The following is a 12,306-nucleotide window of genomic DNA, read 5'->3' as shown; positions in this document are numbered from 1 at the left end:
GGAGTATCAGTTTCGATGTGTTGCTAATCTGCAGCTGCATTACTTTTGCATAAATCACCTGAAGGTTGCACAAGGGAATTTAGAATCTTCTTTGTAAAATTTACTCTATCACATTTCTCTTCAAACCCACTTCAGCATGCACCCATCCTAAGCTTTCTTTGCACTTCCTTGCATTCATCACTGCTGCAACTCCCCATTTTCTAATGCAGTTTCACTCCTGTTGATCACCTGATGCATTCTTTTCCACAGATAACCACATACCATTACGGTCAATGCTGGTCTATTGTTCCTCTTTGCAGAAGACCGAATGGAACAGAAAGGAGAGGAAGGGGATCAGATGAGGTCCTCAACAGATTTCCTCACTGACGAGTGAAGAATAGGTAACTGGAGATCAGAGCCTTGATTGTCATCAGAGATAGGGAACTGGGAATTTCCATCTATGGTGATACAATTAAATCTCTGCAACCCACATAGTATATGGTATTCAAGGTATTTTGACTTGATTGTAACACTTCCCAGAAACATGAATATATAAGTAGAAAATGCTGTAAACATTCAGCAGGTCTAGGGGGAAAAGAACAGAGTTAAAAAAACCTGTCTGTCCTGTTGGGCTCTTCAGTACTTGATGTTTTTATTTCAGCATTCCAGCATTTGCAATTTTCTTTTCACTTTGAAGAAACATGATTGTGCACAGGCACACCTTAAAGATGCGTGCTTAGCCCACTGCTCTACTCTCTCTACACTCATAACTATGTGGCTAGGCACAGCTCAAATGCCATTTATAAATTCGCAGATGACGCCACTGTTAATGGCAGAATCTCATATAGTGACAAGGAGGCGTAAAGGAGTGAGATAGATTGGCTGGTTGAATGGTGTCCCAACAACAACCTTGCACTCAACATCAGCAAGATCAAGGAATTGATTGTGGACTTCAGGAAGGGGAAGTCGGGAGAACACACATGAATCATCATTGAGGGTCAGCAGTGGAAAGGATGAGCAGCTTTAAGTTCCTGGGTGTCAACATCTCCGAGGCCCAACACATTGATGCAATCACGAAGAAGGCATGCCCGTGGCTCTACTTCATTAGGAGCTTGTGGAGATTTGGTATGTCACCGAAGACGGTTCAGAATTTCTATAGATGTACAGTGGAGAGCATTCTGACTGATTGCATCACCGCCTGGTATAGAGGCTTCTATGCACAGGATCACAGAGGCTGCAGAGGGTTGTAGGCTCAGCCAGCTCCATTACAGTCATAACTATCCCCATCATCGAGGACATCTTCAAGAGGCAATGCCTCAAGAAGGCAGCATCCATCATTAAGGACCCTCACCAACTGGGACATGCCCTTTTCTCGTTACTACCATCCGGGAGAAGGTACAGGAGTCTGAAGACCCACAACTCAATGATTCAGAAACAGCTTCTTCCCCTCTGCCATCAGATTTCCGAACAGTCCTTTTTCTTTTTTTTTCTGCACTATTTTGTACTTATGTCTTTGTACTGTACTGCTGCCACAAAGCAACAAATTTCACATCATAAGACAGAGATAATAAACCTGATTCTGATTCTGATTCTACAATAAATTCCAACATTGCTGCCATCTCTGACGTGACCTTCATACTTTAGGCAGCAACAAGCAATCACAGTGAAGACAGATATCAAACAAGGTTGTATCATTGTCCCAACACTTTTCTTAATCTTTCTCACCACAATGCTGCTGCATTTTACAGTGCAAACCAAAGCACACCAAACTCTTTCTGGAGATGTTGGCTGGTGCATACTGAAAGGCAGCTCCACACTTGTCCTGACACATGAAATACATCTTCAGGAAGCCAATGGTCATGTCATGCATATTGTGGCATTGTTGATTGGCTTCTGGTGGGTGTTGAGAGCCAAGTCTGAAATGGATATCCCACTTATGTTTGCTTGCGTATCCAAAGATCTTTGGGAGTTTTTACTGCATATCATCATTGCAGTTGCCAAAGAAATTTGTGCACACCATCATAAATATCCTTTTGTATTTTCACACCAGGTGCAAATCAATGAAGTGAAAGCCCTGGAACTTCACATGTGGTACTAGGCTCTAGGACTCAATCAGGTAGATGCAGGGAAGATGTTTATCCTGGGTATGGAGTCGAGAATCAGGGTCACAGTCTCAAAATAAGGGGTTGACAATTAATGATGGAGATGAAGAGAAATTTCTTCAGCACCCTGAGGTTAGCGCGATGCTATTACAGCACCAGCGATTGGGGTTTGATTCCCATCGCTGTCTGTAAGGAGTTTGTACGTTCTCCTGTGTCTGCGTGGGTTTCCTCCGGGTGCACCTGTTTCCTCCCACATTGCAAAGATGTACGGGTAGGTTAATTTGGGTTTAAAATGGGCAGTGCTGACTCGTTGGGCCAGAAGGGCCTGTTACCATGCTGTAAATAAAATTTAAAATTTAAAAAAGAATTCTCTACCCATAGAGTTGTGAAGGTTTAGTCGCTGAGTATATTCAACACAGAGATCGACAGCTTGTTGATATTAAGGGACCAGGGTATAAGGTCTTATACAATAGTGGAGCAGGCACAATGGCTTCAAGTCATGGAGTCATACACTGCAGAAACAGGCCCTTGGCCCACCATGTCCATGCCAACCAACAAGTATCTACCATTACTAATCCCATTTACCAGCACTTGATCTGTAGCCTCCTATGCCTTGGAAAGTCAAATGCTCATCTAGATATATCTTAATCTTGTGAGACTGCTTGCCTCCGTTACATATTCAGGCAGTGTGTTACATATGCCAACCACCCTCTGGGTGAAAATACTCTTCCTGAGATCCCCTCTAAACCTCTCACTGCTTACCCTAAACCTATGCCATCGAGATTTACATACTTCTGCAAAGGGGACAAGTTTCCTGCTATCTCCTATGTCCCTTGCAATTTTGTATATCTCTGTCAGGACCCCTGTCAGTCTCCTCCACTCCTCCTCCACCCAGCGTCTCCAGTTTTAATATAACTGGCAGCTTTGGTAAACAGTACATTGGTCAATGGCCATATGTATTTGTGAGCCAACAGCTGCAAAATCCTGGGTTTGGATTTTCCAACAATACCGTGGAAAGACCTGAAGGGTAAACTTTGAGAGTGGTAGTGACTTTGCCAGAAACCATTAACACGGTTCCAGCAAGTAAGTGATGTTCCAACAGGCTGCAGATGCCTGTCACTGTGTAGATCCTCCTCAAACACAGATCAAGGAAATTCAGCCTCTGTAAACCACGTCATGTGATTGGAACCTTCAATGTGTTGTTCACTCTGTCCCTGCTCTCTTGGCTGCTGCCCTCTCCACTGTTTCCCATTTTGCTGTCACCTTCAGATCCCTGAAGAGCAGCTGGTGGTATACCTGATAGTCAGGGGTCTCAGGGGATAGAACTGAGTTCAGTCAAGATTACTAGAGAGAAGGTGCTCGGGAAGCTAAGTGGACTAAGGATGGACAAGTCTCCCAGACCGGATGAAGTGCACCCTTGGGTTCTGAAGGAGGTGACTTTAGAGATTGCGGAGGCGTTGGAGATAATTTTCCAGGCATCAATAGACTCTGACATGGTTCCGGAGGACTGGAAGGTCGGAAATGTAGTTCCGCTGTATAAGAAAGGAGGGAGGCAGCATAAGGGAAATTACAGACCCATTAGTCTGACATCAGTGGTTGGAAAGTTATTGGAGTCGATCCTCAAGGACAAGGTTATGGAATACCTAGAGGTGCTTGACAAGATAGGTCCAAGCCAGCATGGTTTCATGAAGGGAAGATCCTGCCTGACCAACCTATTGGAGTTTTTTGAGGAAATCTCAAGTAGGATGGATAAGGGAGAGGCGGTGGATGTTGTGTATTTGGATTTTCAAAAGGCCTTCGACAAGGTGCCTCACAAGAGGCTGATTAATAAGATGAGAGGTCATGGAATTACAAGAAGGATATTAGAATGGGTGGAGCATTGGCTGGTAGGCAGAAAGCAAAAGGTGGGAATAAAGGGATCCTGTTCGGGTTGGCTGCCAGTTACCAGTGGTGTTCTGCAGGGGTCAGTGTTGTGGCCGCTTCTTTTTACACTATATCAATGATTTAGATTATGGAGTAAATGGTTTTGTGGCTAATTTTGCAAAGGACACCAAGATAGGAGGAGGAGTAGGAAGTATTGAAGAAACAGAAAGGCTGCAGAGAGACTTAGACAGTTTAGGAGAATGGGCAAAGAAATGGCAGATGAGATTCAATGATGAGAAATGTGCAGTTGTACACTTTGGAAAAAGAAATAAATGGGCAGATTATTATCCAGATGGGGAGAAAATTAAAAATACAGAAGTGCAAAGGGACTTGGGGGTTCTCATGCAGGATACCCTAAAAGTTAACCACCAGGTTGGATTGGTGGTAAGAAAAGCGAATGTTATGTTGGCATTCATTTCGAGAGGAATAACATATAAAAGTAAGGATGTGTTGATGAGGCTCTATGGGGCTTACTTAGAATACTATGTGCAGTTTTGGTCCCCTTATCTTAGGAAGGATCTACTAATATTGGAGAGGGTTCAGAGAAGATTTACAAAGATGATTCCTGGAATGAAAGGGCTTACGTACGATGGGCGATTGTCGGCTCTTGGACTGTATTCATTGGAGTACAGAAGAATGAGAGGAGACCTCATAGAAACATTTTGAATGTTGAAAGGACTGGACAGAGTAGATATGGCTAAGTTGTTTCCCTTGGTGGGTGAGTCCAGGACAAGAGGGCACAGTCTTAGAATTAAAGGGTACCCATTTAGAACGGAAATGAGGAGAAATTTCTTTAACCAGGGGGTCGTGGATTTATGGAATTCATTGCCACATACAGCTGTGGAGGCCCGATCGTTGGGGGTGTTTAAGGAGGAGATTGATAGGTATCTAATTAGTCAAGTTATCAAGGGATATGGGGAAAAGGCCGGGAATTGGGGCTAGATGGCAGAATAGTTTACTTGGCTTACTTCTGCTCCTTTGTCGTGTGATCTTGTGTGATCTTGTGGTGCTGCTCATGGTGCTGCTGGTTTATATTTTGAGAGCCACCTTTAAGTAATAGCATACATCAAAGATGAAATTCACTGTAACCTTCAGTACAGCAGCACAACCTTTGCTCAACTAAGGAAAAGAATGCTTGAAGATCTGGATCTCAAACACTGCACAAAACTCAACGACGATACTCCCAATGTGGTCCATTAATTCCTGCACTAAGATTCTTCTTGCACTTTGTCAGCTCTGCTGGGTCACATCATTCATATGCCTGCCAACATACTCCCAAAGCAGACATTTTCTGTGAGAGGGAGAGGAGCAAAGACATTCTCAAAGCCTCCTTGAAAATGTATAACATCCACATGGTCTTGTGAGAATCCCTGGCTGGTGATTGCTCAGAATGGAGATGTATTTGGGCTGGCATTAAGAACCTCCATTTGTCAGGAGCAGACACAGAAGCCCAGCATATGCAGCAGAAGGATAACATAACTCCTGATTTACCCACCCACCTCCCTCACTAAACAAATCCTGCCCTATCCCGGCAGCCTACGGGTCCCACGTTGGCTTCATCAGCCACCTCAGAACCCACAGGAATGAAACGGGAGCAAAACATCCTTGATACCAAGGGATTGACTAAGTGAAAAGAAAGAGAGGGTGCTGGTTCAGTGCCATATTGGACCACATCTACTCCGAGGCAGCCAATGTGATGTGTTTCAGAAAACATCTAAGGCAGAAGCACATAGCCCCGCAACAAAAAAACTGTGAGCAAGCCCTTTCTTATTAACAGATGAACCCTGAATGTTCATTGAAGTGGTTGTTTGAGTTTGCTTCAGCCACTGAGTGGCAATATGTTTTTATCTGCACTGGTGAACTTCTGGAGGTCTGGGAAACGAGTGATGGTTTTGGTGAAGGAGTTAGAGGTACAGAGTCATAGGGTGGAGCGGAACAGTGGTACATTATTTTTATTGAAATATTGCTTCAGTTGAGCAATTGGGATTTTTTAATTAACAATCCACCACCTCCCAGGTTATTTGGATGCATTCCAATGCACCTGAGAGAAATGCAGTTGATGGATTAAAGTCAGTTTCCTGTCGAGCTCACAACTTTTACAATTTCCATTTCTACCTGCCAAATGCACATGCTACTCCAGAGTAAAATTCTTCCTTAAGAGTCAAGAGAAAAGGGTGAGAGAGATTTTAAGAAAAAAACAGATTAAATATGTTGTTAAAATTAAAATTGTTGTCACTGTAAAATGGTGTTTTGTTTATTCATTGCCCTTGGAAATAATAGAATATTTTTGGTGAAGAAGTTAAAGGTACAGAGTTGTAGAGTAGGGAGGGACAGTGGTAAAGCTAATAGAGCTGCTGCCTCATACCTCCAGTGACCCAGATTCAATCCTGAACCCTAGTGCTAGCTGTGTGGAGTTTGCATATGCTCCTTGTGACCATATGGGTTTTCCCGGGGTGCTCCAGTTTCCTCTCACATCCCAAAGATGTACAGGCTGGTTGGTTCACCATTGTAAATTGCTCTGAGGTCAGTGGTAGGATCTGAAGGGAATTGATGAGAATGTTAAAAGAATAAAATGGGATTAGTATAGGAATAGTGTAAATGGGTGCTTATGATAGGGATGGACTCATTGCATTGAAGGACCTGTTTCCATGCTGTATGACTCTATGGCTTTGAGAGATTGACAAGAGCATGGTGTCAATGAAAGGCTAGATGGACACATTCTGGGGAACTGTTCATTTTTTCATGTTTCTATGTGTTATTGTTGACATTATTTTGCCATATAACTTATGTGATTAGTTTCAATTAAAATAATTGCTTTGTTTAAAATAAAATAGCTAATGAGACAATTAGAATGAAATTCTATTTTGTTTTATATTTTTAGTAAAAATTTTGGTCTAATTTTTATCTATATTTTTTCTTGTACTGGTCAAGTTTTCAGCACTTAAGATACAACTTGGCCAAGAAGTGTAAAATAACAATTTGGTTTCTGTTATAAAATTGGAGAATGTTTCTTTGATAAGGTCATCTATTTACTTATTCAAGTTATGGTTGTCAGTTACAACTGAGGGCTAACATAGATTTGAAAGGCCAAATAGCTCCTTTCTATATCACAAGAGAATATGAATATGAATTATATAGTGTTGGAAAACAAAGGAAGAACTTTGAGAATCTCAGACAATTATAAGTAGGGAGTTACTTGACAGTGAGCACACTCCAGAACAATATGAAATTCCCTCTGTCCCAATCTGATATGCAATGCTGAAATTAAGCTACAGCCTCCAGATCTCCCAGCATAACCAGTCAGACACCTGCCTTAGCTCTAGACATTTGGCAAAATAGGTGATATTTGCTTTGTTTTCTTTGTATCTCCCACCAAAGATACAATGACATAGAAACAATTTCTGGCTCACAGACAAAGGGCATTCCCCAATTTTATAAGAGAAACCACAGTTTTGCTGAACATTATTTATTGAAGGTGGACTTCAACTGCAAATTGCACAGGAAATATGATGACTGCAAGGACCAAGATAGAAAGCACCCATTTACACTGATCCTGCATCAATCCCATTTTATTCTCCCCACATTCCCATCAACTTTCCCAGATTCTACCACTCATCTACACACAAGAGGCAATTTACAGTGGCCAATTAACCTACCAACCTGCACACCTTTGAGGTGTGGGAGAAAACTAGAGCACCAGGGGAACCCACATGGTCATATGGAAAATTCCACACAGACAGCACCACAGGTCAGAATCGAAGCCGGTTGTGTTCTATTAGCTGTGCCACTGTGCTGCCCAATTTGCAATATTGTAGATTGCTGTGCATATTGTTCAACCTTGCTACCTGTCTGGACATCTTCCTCTCCACTTATTTCTCCAGCTCATTCATTTACACACCTTCAACACAACACCTTGGGCTATTTCGTGCTGCCATTCATCTAATGCTGCTTACACTTATTATTGTATGTGAATCCTCATTCTTGGCTCCTTACCCAGCTTTTTGGTGACTCAGCCCCCACACCCTCACTGACAGAACAAAACAATTCCTGATATAGTGCACCACCTCTCACATTTCTGCTCATCTGGTGCAGACATATGCACCTCTGATCACACAATTAGCAGGTAACAAGACCTGTATCGAGGCCATTGCAGAGAATGGTGACAGCCATAGTAATAAAGCCATAGGATTTTAAATTTTAGAGAGCAGTCATTTCTAGGAGGCACCTTGCAAGGAGAGAGGCAGGACTGTTCCTCCTGTAAAGAACAAGGCAATGCCTCAATAGCATTTGTAACAATGTTGGTATTTCTCAAGTTTCTGGAATTTCCTCTTAATAGCAGATTTAAAGAGTAGGCAGTTTCTGTTCCCATTCTTTACCTCTGATGTTGTAGATTTTTGCCAGTATGATATGTCTCCGGCAGGCTGCTGGTTCATTGTTTGCATGGTGGTGCACCTTACTTCCTCTATGATGGGGTGGGACACTCTTTCAGAGCCTCGAGAGGCAGATTCAACAGCAAAATCTGTCACAGTTCAGGAAAACTGAGTTCATCTGGCTTGATGCCTTTGTAGTCCTTAAAGAGTGTCAACACATCTTTGGCTTGGAATGCTGTGGAATTGCAGAACCTTGGACCATAAGTGGTTCTTGTAGAGAGGAAAAAGTTCGTGTCACGTTTGTCAGCATTAATCTTCATTTCCTTGGTCATTTCTTGCCAACATGATGGTACAGATCTTCCTTTGAGTTTCAGCCTTGAGTTGCTGAAATCACTGTTTCTACTGTTGGCATGAGAAGTTGTTTCACCACTCACAGTTTTGATGATAGTGGGTGATCTAGCCAATGGAGTCAGCACATGCTCAGAGAAGCCCAGTCTTTCATGAAAAACATGACGATGCTGGAGGAACTCAGCAGGCCAGGCAGCATCCATGGAGAAAAGCAGGTAGTCAACGTTTCAGGTCAGGACCCTTCTTCAGGACTGATCAGGACAGTCTTTAAACTCTTCCAAAACTTGCCTTATTATCATCAGCTGTGGCAAAAAAACCTCTCTTCAAGGCACTTGCAAATGATTATGTCTTGCAGGAATTTAGTTTTGAATTTCTTTCCCATTGATCTTCCCTGATAGCAAGACTTAAAGTCAATCTGAATATTGATGCTGGATCCTTTCCAACTCTCATTGACTCTATGCTGGTAATGTATCTTCCTTCTGTTCTTAAGCTCTGCCAACAGTGTAATCAAAGAGGTGACAATGCTTGAAGCAAAGGGATATCCAGGATGTCTTACTCTGTCTACAGAAAGTATTCATGATAACCAGGCCAGGCACTACACATTTCTCAGAAGTAACATGCTGCTGGAATTGATCCTTCATACTGTTTACTTCCCAATGTTGCAATTCTGGAGATCAGAATCACACCAGCTCTAGCATTAAAATCTCCAAGGAGATTGATCCTTTCTTTCTTGGGAATGTTGGTCAGGACTTGATCAAGCTCTGAGTAGGATTATTCCTTGACATCTTCATCAGCGTCAAGCTTCATGATCGCATCAATAGACTGGCTATTGCTGACCTCAAAATGAAGTGTCATAAGGCGTTCATTGATAGCTACAAAAAGCTCTGTGAGCTGAGTGATGAGCTTATTCTTAATTGCAAAGCTGACACTATGGACTTTTATGTCCACTACAGGATTTCCTTGCAAAGAAAGCTCTGGCCTTGAGATTGTGACTGCAGCTTTAAAGGTATGATCAGTGATGAGGATGCAACTAGTGATTATGTTGGAGTTGGGTGCTGCCATCTGGACAGGCAAGGGTCATAGTCTCAGGCATCTGCTGGGGACTCCAAAGGACAGCTGACCAGGCACTGTGCTAAGGGGGTCCTCCATAGGTTGGGTTCCCAGTGTCAGCCTGGGATCTGCTGAGACAGATGCCTTTAAGACAAGCAGAATCAGACCTCACAGACATTAGAAAGGTTTCCTTTTGCATGAGTGGAAATAACATACCATACGGAAGTAACATGCAAGTGTGCAAACCACATTATTAGACACCACTGTATCTATCCAAGGTCACCTGTGGATTAGTGCATCAAGTACACATAGGGCCAGAATGGAAGTTACATACTGTGTGTAATTTACACGAGGTTCCTGATTTTCAGTTTGATTTCAATTGTCATTGAAATCGGATTGTGCAAAAACATCACACAATCTGTTCCAAATACCAGGCAAAAATATCATTTTGCACACTTTATCTACCCCACTCATCCTCAAGACCAATACAGGTTTCTGATTAGCCAAGATAGTAAGTTAGATTCTATTCTATTCATATGTCCAATTTCTTGACATAATGAACTTTGTAAATAAAATTTCATTGACAATCCATTTGCTGCAGTGGGATCCTGATGATCAGATGGAATCCCAGGACTATCATTATAAACCATTAAACCACTAAAATTATAGAAATATAGAGGGCTATGTGGGAGGGAAGGGTTAGATAGATCTTAGAGTAGGATAAAATGTCAGCACAACATCATGGGCCGAAGGGCCTGTACTGTGCTGTAATATTCTATGTTCTATGCTATACATACTACAAAGAGAAAATGAACCTAAGTTATCTCTTTTTTGGTCCAGTCATAAGTTTCCAATCAAACAATTATAAAGTATACTTTTTTTAATTACCTTATATTTAACCCACTCTCCTTTTCACTGATGCTAGATGAATTTATTTGCATCTGGAATTATTAAGCACTGCCAAAGTTTAGAGATCCATAAATATCCCAAGAGTTAATCAATTGAAATCACACAGTTTACCAGATAAAGTAAATTAAATTATATAGAATGCTCTTCTGATTTTTCTACATTTAAAGTCTAGGAAAAATCTTTGCTTGATATTATTGTTCCACAAGTAATTCGACTTCTTGCATTTTATAACCCTGATGATTACACCAATAATGGTAGCAAGTTTGTTTACCTGTTATAATCTGTCCATGGATTAAGTCACTGATAAGAAGTAAGAGAAAGGAGTAAATCCACAGTACTGCATTCGCCATGTTATTGTATTATTCCTTGTAACTTAATACAAAACAAGTTTGCCGTCCGAGGAGGCTGTCTTAAAATAAAGGACTCGATTTATAAAAGCTTTCAGACCAAGTTGTTTGTTAATGTTCCACCCATCTTTGGAATTTTTCTGTGCTATTTTCCGGGTTAATTAATCTCATATTTCAGTGGTAAATTAATCTGTGGAATGACTTCCTGGTAAATTCCAAGTCTTTTATTAGGTAGTCAGATTTCTAATGGTTAAAAGTTATAGAAAAGTACATGTTTAGTAACAGGGCTTTTCATCGTCATTTTTCTTTCAATTGAATGCTTTTGCTTAATGGACAATTTATAACAAGATATTCTTCTGTTAGCAGAACAATGAACCATTGAATTTAAACTTTGGGAGACCTTGGGCCATTTATTGACTAAGTGTATTTATATAAAAAAGGAAGCTTGCACTTATATAGCACATCTCATGGCCTGAAAATCTCAATCTCAAAGCATCTTGCAACTAATTAAATATCACTTAAAGTGTAACTTGTCATTGTGACATAGAAAATGGGACAGCCAGTTTTTGCACATGGGTTCTGTAGAAGTACAGGTGATCTGACCTACCAGGCATTAAAGACAATAATTTAGTCTAACTTCCACCTGCTGAGAAAACCAAGAAAACCTGAAAGCAAAGTAACTCCAACCCCAGTAGATGCCCAAGATGGTGATATTATTCAAACCTACCATTGAAATGTGAGATTAACCAATCCAGAGAATAGCATCAAAGGATTCCAAAGGGGATGGGGGTTGGGGTGGGGGAAGCACAAGCAGACAACTTGGGCTGGAAGATAGTAGAAGCTGATGCAAAAAACAATCAGCTGAAGGAACTCAGCAGGCTGAGCAGCATCTGTGGGGGGAAAGAAATTGTCAACATTTCATATTGAAAAGCTGCATCAGGACTGTATATCTGAAGTTATTTTAAGCAGCAATTTTGTGGGCCAGGCTTGTTAGGCCCATCGTGATTGACAGGATTTACAACCAGAGGAACCCAGCTGCTCCACAGGGTTTCGGTGCTGAGCTTGAAGTGCTGAACAAGTATTCTGGATATCATTAGACAGAAAAGAATGTTTGAGGGAATTCACTATCTGGTCTTTCTGTGGGAACAGCATAAAGACAAGGACAATCAATTAACACAGTGTCATCTCTTAAACCCAAGATTGAACCTGATCCAGTCAGATGTGACATAATTCTCTCTCTAGCATTTCCAACCAAATTGCCACTGGGTTTAAACTCAC

At 41.5% G+C, this 12,306-nt stretch overlaps 1 protein-coding gene across 9 annotated transcripts in view; it reads right to left on the bottom strand.

Annotated features, from left to right (window-relative positions):
• LOC127571234 (fibulin-1-like) overlaps positions 1–11,131 on the bottom strand; it is a 149,473-nt gene extending 138,342 nt beyond the window's left edge. For all 9 annotated transcript variants that reach the window (XM_052017434.1, XM_052017431.1, XM_052017433.1 and 6 more), the window contains exon 1: positions 10,953–11,131. In XM_052017434.1, coding sequence (XP_051873394.1) covers positions 10,953–11,031 — 79 coding nt within the window. In that variant the 5' untranslated portion in view covers positions 11,032–11,131. The remainder of the gene's footprint in view (positions 1–10,952) is intronic.
• Positions 11,132–12,306: the final 1,175 nt, after the last annotated feature.

Source organism: Pristis pectinata, chromosome 6, assembly GCF_009764475.1.
Source record: "Pristis pectinata isolate sPriPec2 chromosome 6, sPriPec2.1.pri, whole genome shotgun sequence".
Classification (NCBI taxonomy): Eukaryota; Metazoa; Chordata; class Chondrichthyes; order Rhinopristiformes; family Pristidae; genus Pristis; species Pristis pectinata.
This window is presented reverse-complemented; position numbering and strand designations above follow the sequence as displayed.